The sequence below is a fragment of the Paralichthys olivaceus genome, chromosome 6 (genome assembly GCF_024713975.1).
Source record: "Paralichthys olivaceus isolate ysfri-2021 chromosome 6, ASM2471397v2, whole genome shotgun sequence".
In the NCBI taxonomy this organism is placed as follows: Eukaryota; Metazoa; Chordata; class Actinopteri; order Pleuronectiformes; family Paralichthyidae; genus Paralichthys; species Paralichthys olivaceus.
Genome location: NC_091098.1, coordinates 27,650,659 through 27,673,842, shown reverse-complemented (window position 1 = coordinate 27,673,842; position 23,184 = coordinate 27,650,659). Strand labels below are relative to the sequence as shown.

The window sequence follows — 23,184 nt, the reverse complement described above, 5'->3', positions numbered from 1 at the left end:
TATGCTAGTGAGCGTTCACACGTAGGATATTTCATTAGTTGATGTTTCGTGTAAAATAATTGACTTTGAGACACTTTCCGTTGTTTAATGGAATTTAAATGTGGATCTTCATGTAACAAGTACATTTGAGCTAATGTGTATTTATGTCAATAAAATAAAAATAAAGAAGATAAAAGTCTAATGGTTCTTAACATCATTATTCTTAACATCATTATTTAACTACGACTTTTAAATGTATATTTTAACGAGTATAATAAAATGTTAAAATAAAGTGATTGTAACTGTTGAATGTCTCTTATTTATCTTTTTATTATTTTATTATGTTTAAATATTTATTATCATATTGACTTGTATCTGAAAAACAGTCAGAGTGGGAGATCTCTCACCTTACACATCTTTGGTCACAGGATCGAAGAACGTCCAGGCACCGCCCCCATCTCTAATCTGACCAATCGGTGCTGAGGTTTAGGGAACGCCCCATCTCCCCATAGGCTGACTACCAGGCATGTCGTCCAATCACAGCAGCCCAGAGGCTCAGGTCAGTGAGGTCACAACCATCATACTTCCGGGGACTCTTTCTCAAAATGTGTTTGATTGAATGTTTTGATAAACTGAAGTAAAAAATACTGTTCATCACTTCAGTGAGTGTACTGTAAACATGTATCAGATTGATCCTGCGCAGTATTAAATACTTTCAATCCCACAAAGTATTTAATACAAAGTATTAAATACAAAGTATTAAATACTTTGTGGGATTGAAAGTATTTGTGGAGTTTTTCAGTCAAAAGAAGGAAGAGATCTCGTCCTGTGGTTGTAGCGATTGTAGAGGTTGTAGCGATTGTAGTCAAGGTGAGTGTAGCTGTGGAAATAGGGGAAAACTCTTCCACATGGAGAGCAGCCTCATCTGCACATCATCACCTTCTCCTCCTCTCTGAGGCTTTTTAAACTTGACTTTATGTAAAACTCTGAATTATCAACCAGAGAAAAGGAGTGAGCGTCTGATCGTGTTCTAAATATGTTGTTTCACCTGAGACTGTGTCTTCAACCTCGACAGGAAGCTCATGGATCTGATAATATAAACTGATAAAGTACTGAAAGAGATAAGAAAAGGATCAAGATAAAATAATAAAATGATAGATGAGCAGTAAGTGAAACCAGAGTTGAAAGAAGTCTGATCACAACACATGATGTAGTTTTATCATGAGTGAATATTAAAATGTCCCTTTAAGGTCAGATGGAATCAAAAACACATGTTCACAGTTTAATGTAATAATAATATAATAATATTAACAATATGATAAAATAATAATTGTCCCGGACCGTTTCCTCCAAAGTGTTTGCATTCGTGTTTTTCTGAAACAGTTCTATCATCCTTTGGTCACGTGTGTCAGGTCACATGTCAGACGTAGAGCGTCATGACAACAGCCTGCTCTCTGTGGTCCAGACCAGCACCCTCACCTGTGGATTCAGCCGATGACAGGGTTTACCACAGGCAGGAAGTTAAAGCTTTGTGATTGGACCCTGGATGAATAAATGACCCTGAGAGCAGGAAGTGTTTTATAATTCTGGGGGTGGAGTCTGTGAGTCAACAACACAAATCAGAACCAACACGAGGAACAAGGAAAAACTTTGTGATGAAATTTAACAGAGAACATTCAACTACTCAAGATAAGATAAAGCTAAAAGCTAAAATACAAAAGAGATAAAAAAGTATGACAACATCTTTTACAAGTACTTTACAAACCCCTGTGTGTGTGTGTGTGTGTGTGTGTGTGTGTGTATGTGTGTGTGTGTGTGTGTGTGTGTCGAATGAAGTCAGCAGAAAACCCCCACAGTGTGTGAAGCTGTTTCCAGTAATGTTCAGAAAGATGGGAGGGGCCAAAGTAGACGTTAATGAAATGTTTGTAAAGATGTTTCAGTCGTTTCAGCTCGTTCGGATCTCTCTGATGTTTGTTCAAGTGTTTCTGATCAGTTTGGTTTGAATCAGTTCTTGATGATATAGAAACAGATGGAGACGTCCATGTGTGTCAGCAGGAACCACAGCTCCGTCTCTACTGCTCTGTCTCTACTGCTCTGTCTCTACTGCTCCGTCTCTACTGCTCTGTCTCTACTGCTCCGTCTCTACTGCTCTGTCTCTACTGCTCCGTCTCTACTGCTCTGTCTCTTCTGCTCCGTCTCTTCTGCTCTGTCTCTACTGCTCTGTCTCTACTGCTCCGTCTCTACTGCTCTGTCTCTACTGCTCTGTCTCTTCTCCTCTGTCTCTACTGCTCTGTCTCTTCTCCTCTGTCTCTACTGCTCTGTCTCTTCTCCTCTGTCTCTTCTGCTCTGTCTCTTCTGCTCCGTCTCTACTGCTCCGTCTCTTCTGCTCCGTCTCTTCTGCTCTGTCTCTTCTCCTCCGTCTCTTCTGCTCTGTCTCTACTGCTCTGTCTCTTCTGCTCTGTCTCTTCTGCTCTGTCTCCAGATGAAGTCAGCAGAATCGGAGTGTTTTGACTTCCTGTCTGGAGGAAGTGGAGACTTGTCGTCCATCTTTGTTGACGGTTTCTGATGTTAAGAATCGAACTAGCCGTGTCATTGACGTGACATCGAGAAGACGTGATGTCATCAACATACAGACACACATGATGGATTAAATGTGAAACATCCACATATCGGAGAAATGTTGCGATCAGACATTTTATATTTTATATTTCTGAGCTGCACGAAATGAAAGCGACTTGATTTACTTTGACTTTAATTTGTTGAAATCAGTTGATTCAGTTTCAGTGAAACCGTCGGAGAGGAAGAGGAAGTCTCCGACTCTTTGTCAACTCTCTTCCCGTCAGTTTGGGTAATTCACTCTGTTTCATTTCCTTCTGATAAGTTAAGTTAAATGTTAACGCAGCTGAACGTGAGTCATCCAGGTCGTTGTCTAACTGTGACTGTGGACCAACGGTATAAATACAAGTGTGTCAGTGTGTCAGTGTTCGACTCCTGGAAACATGCTCCACTTCACACTCAGCTGCTCGTTGTGTGAGTATAAAAACGTTGTTTCTATTAATGTGGTTTTGGTAGAATTTCAGCTTTGTTTACATCAAGTTTCGTTTTTCATTAATCACATAATTAACTGCTGAGGACAAACTGCTGAGGACAAACTGCTGAGGACAAGCTGCTGAGGACAAACTGTCCTGAACAGTTTGAAATGTTTGAACTCAGGGTTAAACCACATGACTTTGATCTGAACTTTAGAAAACACAGACTCCAGTGACAGATGAGACATGGACCCAAACGTTTGTGTCGTTCAGCTCGTTCTTCTCTCTGATGTTTGTTCAGTTATTGATGATATACAAACACACGGAGACGTCATGATTGACAGTTGATGTTTGTGTTTGTGTTTGATGTTTGTGTTTGTGTTTGATGTTTGTGTTTGATGTTTGTGTTTGATGTCTGTGTTTGTGTTTGTGTTTCAGTGCTCGCAGCGACATGCTCGCTCATGACAACAGGTAAACACACCGGACTGAATGTAATCTATTACACACATCCAGAAGTATTTTGACACATTTCAACTCGTATCTTTTTTCCAGATGTTTCCGCAGAGAGAGTCGTCACCTGTGACAACGACGGGAACGTCCAGCGTCTGAGCTGTGGTACGAAGTCCCACATTTCCTGTCCCCGGTCACATTAATGTTGACGGGAGACGACTGAATGTTTCTGGGTCTTTGTTTGTGTCTGTGCATGTTTTCTTTCTTGATCTGACCTGCAGAGGAAAACTAGTCAAGTCCAAATCTATACTAATGTTCATGAAAGTGTAGACATGTGATCATTGGGATGAACAGCTTGTTGTTTGACTCTGTGTGGTCAGACAGCGGAGTGATCAGCGTGCAGGACGCTTTGTACGGACGCACAGACAGACAGACGTGCAGCGAGGGCCGACCTCCGCAGCAGCTCCTCAACACAGCATGTTCTCTGCAGGGGACCTTTGACCTCCTGAGGACGAGGTGAACGTGATGCTCTCACTCTGTTCTTCTCATCTTTGTGTTGACTTGCACTCAAACACACTGTAACCCTCTGTAGGTGTGATGGGAAGAGAGTTTGTGAACTGAACACAAACGACGCCCGAAGGTCGGATCCCTGCGTCGGCACCTTTAAATACTTGGAGACCAATTACACCTGTTTCCCAGCAAGTCAGTAACACGCGTGTCACATGACACTCAGGATCTATTCATGTGTGATGTCGGTTATTGTCTTCTTGTTTCTGTTTTCATGATTTTATCTCTTCTTGTTATGTAGTGATTGTGAAATATGTTGAGAAGGAAACTGTGCATCTCGAGGAGTTTATCCAAATAAACCTAAAGCCAATTTCAGGCATTTCAAAATAAGAGCATCAGTTAATCTCACATGAGAAACACAAACTAGATTTCTGAAAACAGTTTTAGTGAGTCAGAGCGAGAAGAGTCGACGGTGGAGGAACCTGGAGAGCAGCGTCATCTGCACATCATCACCTTCTCGTCCTCTCTGAGGCTTTTCTAAACTTGACTTTATGTAAAACTCTGAATTATCAACCAGAGAAAAGGAGTGAGCGTCTGATCGTGTTCTAAATATGTTGTTTCACCTGAGACTGTGTCTTCGCCTGTGTCTTCACCTGTGTCTTCGCCTGTGTCTTCAACTGTGTCTTCGCCTGTGTCTTCGCCTGTGTCTTCGCCTGTGTCTTCAACTGTGTCTTCAACTGTGTCTTCGCCTGTGTCTTCGCCTGTGTCTTCAACTGTGTCTTCGCCTGTGTCTTCACCTGTGTCTTCGCCTGGGACAATCTAATGTGATTCTTGTTACTTTGACAGTTCACCTCGATATCTGTGAGAAGTCTGAGGCAGATCTACACTGTGGTGAGAGCACGTCTTCTACGTTTAATGATTTTGAATGTGACTTCATTTCTCTGTGTGAACATGTGGGATGTTTAATGAATCCTGTTCAGAGCAGTGACACTGAAAGCAGCTTTTATTTTACTCTCCCTAAATATAATATATATTATATTATATATAAAATCCAGTAGTAATAACTAAATGTATTTATTGTAACATTTTTGTTTCCTCCTCTTCTGCCTCCCTCCATCTTTTCTCTGCTTCCTCTCCTCCTCCCTCTGTCAGATGACGGACAGGTCATATTTGTGTACGGAGCTGATTATGGACGTCGAGACAGGACAACGTGTTCGTACCGTCGTCCTCAATCTCAGCTCCAAAATGTCCTCTGCTCAAGTCCCAGGAGAGAAGTGTTCGAAAGGTGCAGTCCACTGACGTAGACTCCAGGTGGAGCTGTTGGATGAACACCTCAGCTGTAGAACTTGAGAGATGTTGACGTCTCTGTGTCCGCAGGTGTAACGGGAGGAGCAGCTGCAGGATCAGTGCAGCAAACTCAGAGTTTGGAGACCCGTGTCCTGCCACCTACAAATACCTGGAGGTGTCCTACGTGTGTCAATGTAAGTCACTAACTTTGGAATTCTGATTCAAATACAAACTTATGAAGTACTTTTGTTGGACCTCATGATGTTTCTGAGGTAGAATAAAACATTTACAAGTAATAAATAAGTAATATTACTGACATGTTTCCATGTGTGTGTGTGTTGTCTGTTCTTTTTCAGATCCTGTGTTAACTCACTGATGTCACAGTAGCATCACATTCTACTGTCTTACCTTCAATCACTGTGTATTTGGTTTTTATTTAATTCTACTTTCATCAATTGAGTTCATTTCCTTTTTTATATTTGGCACGTCTGCACGCTTCATGTCTCCTCCTTTTGTATTTTAAACATTCATATAAATAAAGTGTCCTGTCGGGCCTCGGCTTGTCCTGATCTTCTTAAACCAACAACATTAGTTATGTAATAATTTGACATTCTCTCACATACGACCGCACCACGTCCTGATTCCAGTTTGAACAGAAACAGTCTTGAAGCTGCAGAAACAAACCACCGGTGCACGTGAAGCTGAATTAAACTTCAACTGAAAGAATACGTTGACAGAAATCAGATAAAGACACCAACACAAGGGGAACGAACAAATCAAAAGAAAATATTAGAAGCTGAAATGACAGTAGAGCTCCAACCTCCAACAAGCTCCAATAAAGCTGCACCAAATAAACGATAAATATCATTCCTCCAAATGTTTATCGAGATTATTCTCAACATCTCACAATGTGAAAGAGATTTAGATTCCTGGGTTTGTTCATCACATAAAAATCTACCACAGATACAAATGATAAAGTAAAACAAAGTACATTTCTGTGTGCTGACTCCAGGTCAGCGCTGACGAGGAACCTGAAACTGATGATTACTCAACTCCCCTCACTGTCACTCAGTGAATCTACACTCATCCAGACGTGACAGCAGCTGTGTCACAGGTCGACTACAGGACATTCTGAGGGAGACAGAGACAAAGACTTCACAGATTGTGTCTCAAGTGGATGTTTTACTGCCACAACCAGACCCAAGACCAGAGCCGACTTCTTCAAATATCCACAGGAAATCACACTGGATCCAAACACAGCACACACACGTCTGTTATTATCTGAGGGAAGCAGAAAAGTGACATTAGTGAGAGAAGATCAGTTTCATTCTGATCATCCAGACAGATTCACTGATGTGTGTCAGGTCCTGAGGAGAGAGAGTCTGACTGGACGTTGTTACGTCGTCAGTTCTGTGCAGATTGAACGAGGACGTGTGAAAAAAATCAGGATCTGTGGACGTCTGTGGTTCGAATCGATGAATCTCTCACAAAGAGATTCAAATTAAAAAACTAAAAGTGACACATGATGAGTGACGTGTTGAAACGTGACACAGCAGCAGAGGAAACTTCACTGACTTCACACAATCACTCGTCAGTTAAACAATATTTCTCTGGAATAATCTGAAATTCTCCTGAATGAGGTGATAAAGGAAGAGGCGGGGACAGAGGAGGCGGCAGTCACGTCCTTTTACTGTTCGATTCCAACAAATGAAACGACACAAATAAAAATGAACAGAGCAAAAAAATAAAGGACAAACTTCCTTCCCTCTCCCTCGTTACACAAGAAAAAGATTAGAATCAAAGAAGCAGCTGCACTTTTAACATCAGACACAGAAATGAGCTCTAAACATCGAGCGCCACGGTTCCTCAGGTTGGCACATTCACAGTCACACAAACAAGCAGAACAAATAAAGATGGAAACAACTTTGCTCAAATCACGTCCGCAGAGGAAAAACGTTTCAGCCACGAATCTCAGTGAACACTTTCCGTCAACATGTTATTTTCTGAGCCACGAGAGGCTGGAGACACGTCTCCTGAAACTACAATTAAAAAACAGAAGAAAACGTACGAGCGTGCGGACACAGACAGAAAAACTCCTCAATCAAACATCCAACGCAAACCTACATAAAACATTTCAAATGAAGCTAATCCTCAGTGTAAAGAACAGGACGATGGCGCGGAGCGAGGGGAGGAGTCTTCGACCACATCTGTCATACGAACGCTGGATCTTTGCTTTGACTGAGCGGTGACACGTTAACAAACTGCTGCGTATTATTGGCTAAAACAAGGATAAAACAAGACTCCGCCTCCTGCACGGTCCGGCTGCAGGACGGTCTTACCCACAAACAACCTCTAGCTTCTCAAGCTCACTGGTTTTTATTTCTAACAGAAGCATCTGTCTCCTTCTGGACTCATTTCATCCAACCTGTTCAATCCAGATGTTCAAGTCAGTTGTGATGTGAAATATCTGATTTTAAATGCGTGCTGAGCGCCGCTGCTCCTCACCAGGAGCTAGAGGTTGTTATCAAGCCAAGACCGAGTCCAAAGAATCCTCCTCCTCCTCCTCCTCCTCCTCCTCTTGTCCTCTTCTTCTTCCCTGGTTGACTTTGTGGCCGTCGGTGTGCAGCCACAGTCCGAGCGAGGATCCCTGAGGTCGTCACACGGCGGCGCCGCATCTGTTCTGGAAGAGCTGCTCGACGACGGACGAGTCGGCCAGCGTGGAGATGTCCCCCAGGTCCCGTTCGCCGCAGGCGATTTTGCGGAGCACCCGTCGCATGATCTTCCCTGTGGAGAGAGAAGAGGGGAACATGAAGAGACGACAAAAACACGAAGAAAGGAAGAGTGAAGGAGAAGAGAATAAAAAGAAGCACTTTGAAGAAACTTCTTTATTTGACAGTTTTCTCTTCTAATTCTAAAGATGAGGTCAGACCCACAGCTGCTGCGTCTGATGAGTCTGATCTTTAATGAGGAGCATGTTTTCTGACTTCCTGTGAGACTTCATACAACTGAACTTTTCCTTTCTCCACACGTACGGCTGCAGTGAAGCAGCATCTCCACTTCCTGAACACCGACCTGATCGGGTCTTGGGGAGTCCAGGGGCGTTCTGGATGAAGTCCGGTGTGGCGATGGCGCCGATCTTCTCCCTCACTGTGAAAACACCAAACACAAACCACATGAGACTCCAACTTTCACAGGGCGTCGCTGTTTCGTTACAAATAACCTGTGAAGACGCTCGTCCTCCCTGACGGGACGACAGCTCTCAGGCAGCGCAGGAGACAAACTCCTCCGTGTTGACCCACCTTGTTTTTTGAGTTCTGCCTCCAGCGTGCGGTTGAACGTCAGCCCGTCATTGAGGGTTACGAAGCAGTAGAGGCTCTCTCCTTTCACAGGATGAGGTCTGCCCACCACAGCGGCCTCAGCAACGGCCTCATGCTCCACCAGAGCCGACTCCACCTCCGCTGTGCTCAACAAGTGGCCTGAAGAAAGAGACGGAATCAAAGTGTTGGAATATCCGACCAGAGGAGGTGTTCTGGGTCTGGATCCAACTGAACCATGGTTCTGATCGTCTGCAGAGTGAAAACACTTGTTTGGACGTTTGGCCCGGTCACAGGAAGTCGACAGGTGACGACGACAGGACGTATGTGACGACGACAGGACGTATGTGACGAAGACAGGACGTATGTGACGAAGACAGGACGTATGTGACGAAGACAGGACGTATGTGACGACGACAGGACGTATGTGACGAAGACAGGAAGTATGTGACGAAGACAGGACGTATGTGACGACGACAGGACGTGACGAAGACAAGTCTTAAACTAACAGAGCAAATGAAACGATGAACAAACACATTGTTCAGACTCAGATCAGAAACGTTCTCGACAACTTTTTACAACTTTGAACCATCAAACCTTTGTTTAGTCGAAGACGATCAGGGATGAATTCTCTTTTGATCGACTCATTGATTCATCGCTGCCACTCGAGATGAAATCCTTTTATAAAACGTTTGTCTTGTTCTCTTCATCGAGGCGACAGGAGTCTCACCTGACACGTTCAGCATGTCGTCGATCCGCCCTGTGATCCAGTAGTAACCGTCCTTGTCTCTACGGCAACCTGTAGGAAGACAGCGTCTTTACAAGACTGCAATGACTCCTAAGAGCCACTAGGGCGAGTGAAAGAACGAACAGTGAGTAAGATGAGTACGAGGTTTCATTCTTTCTTTGTGTATGAACGGCATCATTGTCGTCTCTACAGACACGACTGTGTGAATATTATCGTCTCTGTTTCCTGAATCTCTGAATCTCGTCTACACACTAACAGGGAAGTCAGACGTGGAATCGTTCATCGGACTCGGAGATGTTCTCTGACTTGTTTTGATTTCTCACCGTCTCCGGTGACGTAGTATCCCGGGAACTTCTTGAAGTAAATGGTTTCAAACCTCTGATGGTTTCCAAACACTGTTCTCATCACACCGGGCCACGGCCGTTTGAACACCTGTTAGAAACACGGAGCAGTCAACACGTGACACGACACTGACGTGTTCCTGGGAGAACATACTAGTTCAATAACAGTCCTGACCAGGTATCCTTCACTCGGCCCCTCCAGCTCCTCTCCCGACTCATTCAAGATGGCAGGCACCACTCCGAAGAACGGGAACGTCTGGAGGACACAAACAAACTGTTTTTATGAAAACTGAAGCAAAAAACACAGAAACACGTCTCTCGCTGGTGACGTCATGTGAAGTCAGAGAAGGGACGGAGGCGAGGTCCGGCCCGACGTCTCAGCTGTCAGTCAGGACCCCAGGTCTGTTTGCAGCATGTACTCACAGCAGATCCAGGCTTCATGGGTGTTGCTGCAGGAAGAGGAGTCAACACGTGTCCACCCTGAAAGACAGACAGGAAATGATTTATACCCAGTGTCAATCAACTTTCCTTCCTACAGGGGGCGCCACACCTCACAGTCTCACCTGCTCTCAGTGAGGAAGTAAATGTTTTTGATATCAGTGGTTTCACAGTGAACAATAACTCAGACTCACAGTTTCCGTCTGCCAGAAGGTGTCCACTACAGGACACCTCCTCTCCCCCACCACGTTGTAGTACCACTGCCAGGCCTCAGGGTTGATGGGCTCTCCCACTGTCCCCAGAACCTTCAGGGACTCTCGCTTAAACCTGGGGAGAGGGAGGGAGGGAGGGAGGGAGGGGGAGACAGAGATATTCGGAGAGAGAATGAAGTAAATATTTAAAATAAATATTAAATCTACGTGAATCAATGAATCAGTTTCAAACCTTTTATCTGAATTCCTCCTGTGGAAATGTGAATATTTGTCTTGTTGTAAATGCTGATGTGAAACACACACAAACAGACGAGGACGTGTGGAGGACACAGAGGACGTGTGGAGGACACACAGAGGACGTGTGGAGGACACACAGAGGACGTGTAGAGGACGTGTAGAGGACACACAGAGGACGTGTGGAGGACACACAGAGGACGTGTAGAGGACACACAGAGGACGTGTGGAGGACACACAGAGGACGTGTAGAGGACACACAGAGGACGTGTGGAGGACACACAGAGGACGTGTGGAGGACACACAGAGGACGTGTAGAGGACACACAGAGGACGTGTGGAGGACACACAGAGGACATGTGGAGGACACAGAGGACGTGTGGAGGACGTGTGGAGGACACACAGAGGATGTGTGGAGGACACACAGAGGACGTGTGGAGGACACACAGAGGACATGTGGAGGACACACAGAGGACGTGTGGAGGACACACAGAGGACGTGTAGAGGACGTATAGAGGACACACAGAGGACGTGTGGAGGACACACAGAGGACAAAGGGACGGACTCACTTCTGCACCGGCTCCCTGCCGTACTTCATCAGCAGCCTGATGGCGGTCGGAGCCGTGTAGAACTTGGTCACAAGATATTTGTCCACGATCTCCCACATGCGGCTCACGTCAGGGTAAGTGGGCAGACCCTCGAACTGGAGACAAAACAAACGTGTGGTGGAATCAGACCCGTGACTCTGTTGTGTCCTCGACCAATGAGCTTCATCTAGACATGATGTGACGTCATCACCAGTCACATTCTCTGTTTCAACATAGGGACGACTGTCAATCATCTGGACAACGTCCTGACGTCTTCTCACATCCTGATCTGGACATAAACCCCACGCAGCCCTTCTGGAGAAGGTCTGGAGACTAACTGGAGACTAACTGGAGACTATCTGGAGACTAACTGGAGATTATCTGGAGACTAACTGGAGACTAACTGGAGACTAACTGGAGAAGGTCTGGAGACTAACTGGAGATTATCTGGAGAAGGTCTAGAGACTAACTGGAGACTATCTGGAGACTAACTGGAGATTATCTGGAGAAGGTCTAGAGACTAACTGGAGACTAACTGGAGATTATCTGGAGAAGGTCTAGAGACTAACTGGAGACTAACTGGAGATTATCTGGAGAAGGTCTAGAGACTAACTGGAGACTAACTGGAGATTATCTGGAGAAGGTCTAGAGACTAACTGGAGACTATCTGGAGATTATCTGGAGATTATCTGGAGACTAACTGGAGATTATCTGGAGACTATCTGGAGATTATCTGGAGACTAACTGGAGATTATCTGGAGACTAACTGGAGAAGGTCTGGAGACTAACTGGAGACTATCTGGAGACTATCTGGAGATTATCTGGAGACTAACTGGAGACTAACTGGAGACTAACTGGAGATTATCTGGAGAAGGTCTGGAGACTAACTGGAGACTAACTGGAGACTAACTGGAGAAGGTCTGGAGACTAACTGGAGATTATCTGGAGAAGGTCTAGAGACTAACTGGAGACTATCTGGAGACTAACTGGAGATTATCTGGAGAAGGTCTAGAGACTAACTGGAGACTAACTGGAGATTATCTGGAGAAGGTCTAGAGACTAACTGGAGACTATCTGGAGATTATCTGGAGACTATCTGGAGATTATCTGGAGATTATCTGGAGACTAACTGGAGATTATCTGGAGATTATCTGGAGACTAACTGGAGATTATCTGGAGACTAACTGGAGACTAACTGGAGATTATCTAGAGACTAACTGGAGACTAACTGGAGACTAACTGGAGATTATCTGGAGATTATCTGGAGACTAACTGGAGACTAACTGGAGATTATCTAGAGACTAACTGGAGACTAACTGGAGACTAACTGGAGATTATCTGGAGACTAACTGGAGACTATCTGGAGACACACTGGAGACTAACTGGAGATTATCTGGAGATTATCTGGAGACTAACTGGAGACTATCTGGAGACTAACTGGAGACTAACTGGAGACTAACTGGAGACTAACTGGAGATTATCTGGAGATTATCTGGAGACTAACTGGAGAAGTCTGGAGACTAACTGGAGACTAACTGGAGACTAACTGGAGACTATCTGGAGACTAACTGGAGATTATCTGGAGACTAACTGGAGACTAACTGGAGACTAACTGGAGATTATCTGGAGACCATCTACATTAACAGTCAGATGGTTTATGAGCTGATCCACATTCCCTCGGATGAACAGGTTCAACCTGTACAAGCCGACGTGTTGAACATGTTGAAGAAGTTTGAATTACCAAGTCACCTGACGGGTCAGGTGGGTGTCAACGCTACGTGTTGGTAATAAAATCTAGAAACCGATTCATTAGGTGAAGAGACGTCTGTGACAACATAGAACAGACTGGTCGTCATGACGACACGTGGCGAGCTGCTCGTTACCTCTGACATCAGTCTTATTTAAAGTCACATGAGCAGATAGAAAACATTACTGGTGGTTCACAGAACATCAGGCATTACAGAATATTTCTATTTGTTTTTCTGAAAATATTTTACAATTTTGTATTTATATATATATATAAATATAATAAATGTTGTTATTTTTGTACTAAAATTGTTTTTATCAGCTGGTTGTAATAAATAGAAAACTAAAAATCTAAATTACAGAATGAATGTACTGAAGGGAGGATTCTTTGGCTGCAGTGCATCATGGATAAAATTAGCCACAGTCACAATAGAGCGACCGACGGCCAAGTTGGCTGCAGTTTGTAAAAACAGGAAGTTATGTCGTCCCGCAGTCCGTGGGCTTTTACTCACCAGCACACTGGTGGCGCCGTTGGCCAGAGGGCCGTAGGTGATGTAGGAGTGTCCGGTGATCCAGCCGATGTCCGCCGTGCACCAGTAAACATCATCGGGCTGGTAGTCGAACACCAGCTTAAAGGTGGTGGCGGTGTAGAGCATGTAGCCGCTGACTGTGTGAAGGACTCCCTGAGGACGAGAGCAGAGGACGGTGGGTAAGAACGAGAAACACGAGCAACGTGTGACAAACACGTGATTCCAGAGAGCAAAGACAGAACAGGAGCTTTTAATAGTTTGAATATTAACACTGGTGAAGACGATTTCTGGAGCTGATCTTTATAATCAAATGTTAAAATGTGTTGTACCTTGGGTTTGCCGGTGGAGCCGCTCGTGTAGAGGATGAATAGAGGATCTTCAGAATCGCACCACTCGGGTTCGCACTCGTCTGAAGCTCCTCGTGTCAGACTGAGCCAACACAGGTCGACATCAGGGTTCCACGGAACCTGGGAGCAAAGTCAACAACAACAACAAAAAGACACGAACATGTCAAACAAACGAAGACGAGGACAAACATGCAAATACACAGTTAACGACTCATTTCCTATGAATCACAGACTCAAGGTGAAAACAGAACAATGTCTCTACAATCGAAAACACAAGGTGAAAGAAAGTTAGTTTCATAAACACACAAACGAGCAGAGAGAGAGTTTAGATCCGAGTCAGAATAAAGAGACGTCCTCAGAGCTGGGTCATTTACTGTCTGATCGAGAACAGGAAATAAAGACGGACGACACGACAACAGCCGAAAGTGAAGCCTAAACATCTTGAGCACCCCCTGGTGGCTGACTGCAGTATAATATACATCATCACCACAAAATGGCAGCGTTTGTATTCTTGCTTAATCGTTGTACAATCGAGGGCAGAAGAGACGCCGTGTCCGTCTTCTGATACAACTTATGACAAAATATGAGTTAAAAATACAAATGTTTCAGAAACATTAAGGAAAGATCGAATTCATTCTCTTTATTCTCGTAAAACTAAACTTAAACGATGTAAGATTACGACGTACAATAGTGACTGAGGACACATTTGGAATATTATTGTAATATTTGTAATCATTCTTTATCTTTGTTCTTGGAATATACAATTTCTCATAATACTACTACTTTATTCTCTAAATATCTTTCTTCAGCGTGGCCCTAATAATAACAATAATAAGAATAATAATCATGGGTATATCACATTTTGCCATAAAAACCTTGACGATCAGGTGGTTTTGAGTTTTCTTGATCAATAATTTAATTTTCCTTTACGTGACAGAAACAAGTGGAAGAAACAGGAAATGGATCCAGATCTGGTGTCGACTGAGCTCGTTCATCAAACTGTTAACTCAGAAAACACACGGCTTCTGCAGACGTGATGTTCGTGTGTGTTCTGTTTCCGTCACATTCTGTGGTTTCTGGACACAAAGTCAACAGTTCTGAGATTCACTCAATTTAAATCTAATGTTTTAATGTGGGTGCAGGTGAAAAAGAGGAACGACGGTCGCAGGTGTCGCACTAACACTCGAACTGTTTTAAGATGGTCTGGACGTGTTCCTGACGTGTTCCTGACGTGTTCCTGACGTGTTCCTGACGTGTTCTGTATGTGAGAACAAATGTCAGTGTCTCTGGACATGTTCTGGATCTTCTGCTGCAGCTTCTAGTGAAACATCTGGAACCTTCTCAGTGAGCGAGTGGGCGTGTCTCTGAGGTTTCTAACACGTGACGGACGTGAAACTGAAGAACTCAAATGTCTCAGGATGAAGAAGAGGAGTCGTACACGTAGAGGACGAAGACGTCCACTTGGAAAGACGAGGAGGTTCCAGATGTTTAGGTGATGAGGGCCGACGCCGTGTGGACGAACACTGATCTTTACACAGCAGAGTTTAGACGTCATGTCCCGCCTCCTGCTGCTCTACAGGCTCCGCCCCTCACCTGAATGTCTCCACATGTTCCTGTTGTTGTGAACGAGTCGACAATCTGCTGCTGCTTCACACACTGTCTACACAACATGTCTACACAACATGACTACACAACATGTCAGGACAGTTCCTGTCTGAAGTTGTAGTTTAATCCAGGAAGTGATGTGACCGGATATGAAGCGACGCAGGAAAGACGTACATAGGAGAAAACACAGGCTCCACCTCTTTTATATTTTAGTTCTGAAGTTTAGAGCCTTTTCAAAAGAAGAGAAAACCCTTCAGACTCAGGTCACTGAGCTGCGGACGACTCCACGATGTGCAGTCGAAGGTTAGAGGTTAAAACAGATAAGAAAAGAAAACTGTGTTAATCCAACTGACACAGAATTTACATTTTATTCTCACGACTTGAGACACGACAGCAAACATTTCAGAACATGAGCCACATTCTCACTTTTCTGATGTTTTGTCGAAATGTAATTGGCTCGCTCAAAATGTCCGTTAATTTCAAGAGTAGTTCTTGATTTAGTTGAGCAGCTGATTTTAATGTCAGCTGATTTCAGGCTGAAAATGTAATTCTAAATGAAAGAAAGATGATTTCTCATGTTCAAAAGGTCGTCTGAGCTGTAAACGGTCACGAGAATAACAAACTGCTGTTTGGTCAAAACAATAAATCTTGAATTGTATTTTCATTGAATTGTGCAAAGAAGACATTTATTAAAAATAGTATTTACCAAATAAAAGGATTTAAGTTTTTCAAACTCAATTTGTTGTTTTGACAGCAGCAAAATGTAAATTCTGTTTGTGGGTGAAACTCCTTTTTAAAAAGCAAACACAAAGATGTTCTGGGGGATTCAGTGGAGGGAGGAGGGGATGAAAATACCTGCGGAACAGGACGGGTTTTCTTTACTCTCCCTGTCTGTTTCTCCTGCTGGACAGGAGCGAGGAGAGGAGGAGGAGGAAGGAGAAGTTAATGAGGGAGAGCCATTATTTTAAAAAACCCAAAAAACAAGCAGGGTCCAACTGGTTAAACCAAAGTGAGGGAAAAGATTTAAGAGCTTTGAAGGATTGATTATCGTTAAAAAAGTATCTCCAGGGACGAGTTTCACAGAAAATACTCAAACTGTCTGAATCTTTCAGAGAAAACAAAAGAAGAAAAGTTTGGGGACGAAACCAGAAGTTAAATCTCAGTTTAGATTATTATGAATGAATCCCATGAAAAGACCCAGACCAGCGAAGTGTTGTCCCTGACGTCCTAGAGACGTATTGTCTGATGTCTCACGCTGGTGAAGCAGAAGTTCAGACTGTTGAGACTCCACAGCCCAGCTAACAAACAGGAAGTCATGTATCAATAATAACGTCTCAGTGAATGTGTCCATGTCATGTTAGGCTGACATGTTGGTTTGGGTCTTTTCATGACGTTTGTCCACAAAAGACAAACATCAGCTGTGTTTGGTTTTTATTCCACTGAGACTGGAATCATGTTGCTCACATGTCAAACCTGTTGTGTCACGTGTTTTCTTCTCATGGACGATGAGAACTTAAAACATTGCTTCAACCACAGGTCACGTCTGAACAGTTTGTGGTTGATAACTTGTTGTTTACCTGCAGACCAGGACAGGGTCGTTTGGCTGGAGGAGACTGAGAATCCAGAGACGTGTCCTCTGCCTCTTTGGACAAGTGTTTCAGCATAATACACTTCTGCATTGGGAAACCCCTGCAGAGACAGAGACAAGATGCTCATCAGCTCTTCAGCAGGAACATGTACAGATATATTCTTAACTTATTAATTATAATAAGCCCGACGATAACGATATGTGTCCACATGTTATGTTGCCACCAGGGGGCACACACAATCAAATGGTGTGATTGTCTCTGTGTGTGTGTGTATGTGATGGTCTGTGTGTGTGTGTGTGTCTGTGTGTGTGAGTGAGATGGTCTCTGTGTGTGTGTGATGGTCTGTGTGTGTGAGATGGTCTCTGTGTGTGTGTGTGTGTGTGTGATGGTCTGTGTGTGTCTGTGTGTGTGTCTGAGTGAGATGGTCTCTGTGTGTGTGTGTGTGTGTGTGTGTGTGTGTGTGTGTGTGATGGTCTGGTTGTGATGGTCTGTGTGTGTCTGTGTGTGTGTGTGTGATGGTCTGTGTGTGTGTGTGTGTGTCGTACTTGTCTCTACACTTCTGCAGAGCTTCGTCAGCTAAGAGCTTCAAGTTGATCAGCTTGTCTCCTCGATAGAAACCATCTGAGTGAACGAGATGAAGAAATGAATGAAGAGACAAAGAGAATCAAACATTGAGAGAACAGTTGAAAAGTGAAACGATGAAGATCCACATGATATTTTCTGACCTGCAGTGATGAGCAGTGAACACTGGGAGTCCATGATCCTCTCACACAGAGACTCAGCAGAGAAACCTGCGAACTGGATGCAGCACAACAGAGTTAACATCCGTCCTCCACGCAGTGACGTCCCGCTCACGCGTGTGCTGTGTGTAAATAACGCACCACTATGGAGTGAACGGCTCCGATGCGGGCACACGCCAACATGGCTACCACCAGTTCCACCACCATGGGCATGTAAATGGACACGCGGTCGCCCTTCTTCACGCCTGCAGACGAGACTTTACTCTGTCACTCAACATCAAACACAGATAAACCAGGAGAACAACCTGAAAACAACCTGCACCAGAAACTGACACAGGATCTGTAAAGACCATGTGAGTGTTTGAACATCCGCTGTGAGTCAGGTGGGTGTGACGTACCCTGGGACTTCAGGACGTTGGCGAACTGACAGACCCTCTGCAGCAGCTCTCTGTACGTCACCGTCAGCTCGTCGCCGGGCTCGTTTCCTTCCCTGAAGAAACACAACGACTCCTCGTTTCATAACTTTAGAGAACAGGATTAATCATCATCATCACTCTGAGCTCTTTACACAGTGGACGGAGTTTAGAGTCAGCTTCGATCCAGAGCCCTGAGACGTCCAGGACCACTGATCTGTGACGAGAGGCTGAGCTACAGCTGAGCGACGTCACTTCAACGTCATGATTATTTTTAACTTATAGCAGGTTAATGGACGATTGTTGGGATTAACAAGTGACTCTGCTGTTTTCTGAAAACTCACTGATCTTGATAAAAACCAGCTGGTTCATATTTATGTTGCTGGATAAATGCACCAGAATCTGACAGAACTGGGACGCAGCTCCAGACCCTCCGTCCTTTTCTCAGCCCGCCTCTCTCCCTCCGTCACCAAGTGTCCGTCACGTGTGTCAGCTTGTCGACTGTGATGCTCAGAGCCGAGCAGGACGACGCTCAGAGGCAGAGCCGTCGTGACTCGTGTGTGAGTGTAGAAATAAAAAGTGCAGTCAGTTCCTCAAATGTCCAGATGACTCTCTGTTGTGAAAATGAGCAAAGTTGAGACAAGTTGAGTTTCACAACTCTGCTGAAGTTGTACTGCAACCAGAGTGCAAACATTCTCTGGCTTGTTCTCTGTGTTGTTGAGACGACACAGTGGAGGAAGTGTGAGCGACACAAGTGACCGAGCTGGATGAGCCTGTTCTGTCTCCGCAGCCTCTGAGGGACGTGTTTAGTTCAGGGCACGACTCAAGGCACACTGTTTATTCAGCAGCTGCAGGGGAGATAGTTTGTGTGTGTGTGTGTGTGTGTGTTCCAGTGTATTTTCAGAGTTGGTTGTAGCAAAGCATGTGGAGCTGAAACTTCTGTGACCCAGTTCAGCACTGACGGCCGACGGGAGTTACATTCATTAAACACCCGACCGATGATAAAGCTCTGACCTTCAGGATCATTTCCAACTTGATATCTGAGCTGCTGTGTTCACACTGAGGTCGTCAGACAAAGCAAAGGAACACGTTGGTGTGCGTGGAAACGTTGGACGGATCAGAAGACGATGGGTCACTGAGCCTCCTCACTCCGAGGCTACAGCCACGATTCATTTTAAAACGAATCGCTGCTGCTACGTCCACATCACACGGAGTTTTCAGGCATCAGAAACCAAAACGTTTGACCAACCGCACAGGAAACCACTGACTTTCAATAGTAAACAAGACGAGGCTGCGTTTAGTGTCCAGACAAAAACTCTGGAAAATGTCCTCACAACAGATTTTCTCATGTGAAGAAGCAGCAGCAGGTTGTCGGGTCAGACTCGTTCACAACAACAGGAACAGTTTGTCTCATGTTTCAGTTTCTTCTTGTAACTTTTGTCTCGGCAAGAACTTAACGTACATGTATTTTCTGGATATTGAATGTTTTGGTGAAGCTGCTTTCAGACATGATCTCCTCAGTTCTCTGGATCTTCTCTGGAGGACGAAGTTTGTCTGTCTCCTCACAGCTCCTGTAGAAAGTCTAAAGGAGGAGGTGGACACAGCAGCGGATCCTCCACTGACAAACAGTTTGAGTGAGAGCGGTGAAGCACGTGATGTGCTGCGTGTTCGCTGCATGGTCGAGCACAGTGTAATTACTGATACTGGACGTGGATACTGATAAAAACTCTGAGCTACACAAGCTTTTTGTTTGACGTGTCCCAGTTGAAGAAATGTTTTTCCTTCGGCTCCAGATCAGAACAAACTTTATCTCCTGCACCACGTGTGGTAGAGCTCAGAGAAAACCTCAGTTGTGTGACTTCAGCTTCACACTGAAGCTGCAGCTTCAACTTTTTGTGTTGTTTGAAACCTAATCACTGCACAACAGAGGCCGTGTGACCGGAAATGAATATCATATTTTTCACTATTTTGAAAGGAGACTTTACTTTCATGTTCTGGGAGGAGACACTTGTCCTGTCTCATGATTTCTGTCCATCTCTTACTGTCGTGTTGTGTTCGGTGTGGCAGCAGGAATCAATCAGTCAAAAGATTTCTTGTGTTTCCACATTAGAAACGTGATCCGAGCCCATCGGACCCCGTTTGATTGACAGCCCAACCCTACAGCACCAGGCAGCGTGGAAACATTTCCTGGTGCACGACTCGGACTTTGACTCGGACTAATTTGGAGACTGGGTCGTAACAGTTCATCGTAAGAAACAGTTCACGTTACTTTCACAGATTTTACATTGTTGTCTCTTCTCGTGATTTGACTCCACCATCTTTAACCTTCCTCACTTTGTCCTTCAGTCTGTCGTAACATCATCTGAGAGTTGACGTTGACCTACTGTACTCTGTTATCAGGACACACCCACACAAAGTCTGAAAATAAATCAGTTCTGATAAGAAAAGTCACGTCTCATAATAACTCAACACGTTCGCAGTAAACATTTAAAACTCTGGCTGCAGCAGAACAGACGACTTAACGTCTTTCTGAAAATATCCAGCAAAACATCCTCGGTCCACTTTTTAATGATGCTTCCCTCAAAAGCTGATTTGCATCAACACAGGATTCCTTCTCCCCCTGAGGACTTCATTACTTCACAGTTCAAATTATTTCACCAACAAAACTTCTCCTGCCCCCCCCCCCCCCCCATCGTAAAATTCAGCTCATCTGCTTCTGTGATCCCAGCGATGACGGTTTCATTCAATCACACGATCATCACACAGGACATTCTCCCTGAATAACCTCGCTGCCTGGCGTGGGCTCGTCTGCAGGACACGTCAGTGACACAAAGACAAAGAGGCAGAAAAGCTCAAGGGAAAGAACTTGAGAGCGAATGTGGGCAAAAGAGGAGAATGATGAAAGAAGCAGGAACAAGTTCAGTGTTTCCATGAAAAAACCAACATGAGCCAAGAGGCTTGAATAACAAGATGTGAGCAGGTTCGTGTCCAATGACGAAGATGAGGAAATCTAAATAAAAGAGATGAGCAGAGATTGAGAAAGAGGAACACAGAGACAGAGGAGGGAAGAAAAGAATGAGAGGAGGAATGTGAGAGAAAGACAAAGGACAGAGGACGACTGAAGCTCCATTCATGCCATTCGTTTGTATTCAATCCTGTTGGTGTTCACCCCTCCCCCCACACACACACTGACCAGTAGAAGGCCACTTTATCGCCCAGTTTCCTCTCGTGGACGTTGCGGTCCAGCAGGTTGTAGCTGATGTTGGTGGAGGCTCCATCCATACACTTGACAAAGATTTCTCCCCTGGTCACGTCAAAGTTGTAGTCGAGGAACTGACCCGTGTGTTTGGTCTTCCAGAAGAAATCTTTGGCGATGTCTCCCCAGAACTCTACAGCAAAGAGAGAGAGGGGTCGTGGTCAAAAAATGTTAGTTTATAAAGTGATGGTTGATAAAGTTGACGGAGCGAAACTTTATAACGGGAGTTCAGTCAGCGCTCCGTCTCTTCGTCATTTCATTCACAGGAAGCTTAGAATTGTCACATTTTCATTCCTCTTTTTTTTTTTATTTTGAACGTCATTGTAAGAAATGTGTCCGTCACACTGAACACGGGATTCTACACAGGTCACTGGTCCGAACCTCACACCTGGGAGCTTTACATGACCTTACATGACCTTACATGACCTCAGATGACCTCAGATGACCTCACATGACCCGCCTCTACAGCGTGTCACGATGGAGGAAGTGTCGATGTCTCGCTCAGTGGGAGTTAACGTGGAGGTTTGCTGCAACAGGTGATGATGTAATAAGCTCAGGAGAGTTTAACTGTCACTGCTTCTTTACAACTGAGACTTTAACTGAACACACGTTAACGTCAGAGGCTAACTGTGATTTAAAGAGGACAGCGAAGATCGTGTCCAGGACCTTCGCTCTGTGAAGTGTGTAGGAAGTTTAGGAGTGTGTAGGAGTGTGTAGCAGTGTGTAGGAGTGTGTAGGGGTGTGTAGGAGTGTGCAGCAGTGTGTAGGAGTGTGCAGCAGTGTGTAGGAGTGTGCAGTAGTGTGTAGCAGTGTGCAGTAGTGTGTAGCAGTGTGTAGCAGTGTGTAGCAGTGTGTAGCAGTGTGTAGCAGTGTGTAGCAGTGTGCAGTAGTGTGTAGCAGTGTGTAGCAGTGTGCAGTAGTGTGTAGCAGTGTGTAGGAGTGTGTAGGAGTGTGTGCAGTAGTGTGCAGCAGTGTGCAGCAGTGTGTAGCAGTGTGCAGCAGTGTGTAGCAGTGAGACGTGTAGAGACTCACCTCCTGGACTCTCCACAGACTTCATGTACAGCTCTTTGTATTTCTCGAAGCTGGAGATGTGAGCCTCCTTCTTCAGGTCATCAGACCCGTGGAAGACGTCTTCCTTCGGGGCTTTGTCTGGAATCATGTCGGTGACTCTTCACCACGATGAGAGAAATGTCTGACACCTCCCCCTCTGAGCGGCACAATGAACCAGTGCAGCTAGCAGGATGCTAGCAGGATGCTAGCAGCAGAGCTCATCCACACTTCCTGCTTCTGCTGCGTGATTTCTCTTCACGCGCACACACCGACGCTGGAGGCCTCGCGTGCAGCCGAGATGGTGAAGTGAAGTCCGGGTCGGTTCTGCTGCAGCTCCGGGTCGATGTGTTCTGGAAGTGAAGTCCTGCGCGCGCGCACACACACACACAAACAAACACACACACACGGTGACCTGCTAAGCTAACAGGCTAAGCTAGCTCAGTCCAGCTGCAGCGGAGGAAATGACGCAGACGTGTTGGTTCCTCTTGAACTGAACGAAGCTCAGTGTTGATGCAGCTTCAGTCCGAACTCCGTTTCCAGATGTTTCAGGTGTTTCCAGATGTTTCAGATGTTTCAGAGAGGACCGCCCCGCTGCTGCTTCTTCTTCTTCTGTCTCTTCACCTGCTGCTGCTGCTTCTTCTTCTTCTGTCCCAACTCCAGCAGCAGCCAATCACAGCTCACGGGGCGTTCACGTGCCGCTGGTAAAGCTCAGAATTCACACGATTGTTTTTCCCGTAAAAGCGACAGTGAACTTTTCTGGAAACACAAAACCCTGAAACATGT

General features: G+C 45.0%; 2 protein-coding genes across 4 annotated transcripts; one reads left to right on the top strand and one right to left on the bottom strand.

Moving 5' to 3' along the window:
- The first annotated feature begins 2,597 nt into the window (after positions 1-2,597).
- On the top strand, positions 2,598-5,806 carry LOC109648066 (L-rhamnose-binding lectin SML-like). The gene is made up of 9 exons (XM_069526593.1): positions 2,598-3,009; positions 3,447-3,479; positions 3,561-3,623; positions 3,839-3,974; positions 4,051-4,160; positions 4,812-4,856; positions 5,118-5,250; positions 5,343-5,446; positions 5,609-5,806. The coding sequence occupies exons 1-9, from the start codon at positions 2,979-2,981 to the stop codon at positions 5,626-5,628; spliced, it is 675 nt and encodes a 224-aa protein (XP_069382694.1). The 5' UTR covers positions 2,598-2,978; the 3' UTR covers positions 5,629-5,806.
- A 1,118-nt stretch (positions 5,807-6,924) lies between these two features.
- On the bottom strand, positions 6,925-23,068 carry acss2 (acyl-CoA synthetase short chain family member 2). Of its 3 annotated transcripts, none has more exons than XM_069526589.1 (19): positions 22,384-23,068; positions 21,289-21,484; positions 18,081-18,172; positions 17,824-17,927; positions 17,668-17,740; positions 17,488-17,563; positions 16,931-17,042; positions 16,209-16,256; positions 13,731-13,868; positions 13,384-13,554; positions 11,108-11,241; positions 10,288-10,420; positions 10,079-10,135; positions 9,831-9,911; positions 9,638-9,746; positions 9,297-9,365; positions 8,552-8,728; positions 8,325-8,399; positions 6,925-8,036 (listed from the first exon to the last, which is right to left on the bottom strand). In XM_069526589.1, the coding sequence occupies exons 1-19, from the start codon at positions 22,508-22,510 to the stop codon at positions 7,909-7,911; spliced, it is 2,100 nt and encodes a 699-aa protein (XP_069382690.1). In that variant the 5' UTR covers positions 22,511-23,068; the 3' UTR covers positions 6,925-7,908. The 3 variants fall into 3 exon arrangements, with proteins under 3 accessions (XP_069382690.1, XP_069382691.1, XP_069382692.1); XM_069526590.1 differs by having other exon boundaries at positions 16,209-16,253; XM_069526591.1 differs by lacking the exon at positions 16,209-16,256.
- Positions 23,069-23,184: the final 116 nt, after the last annotated feature.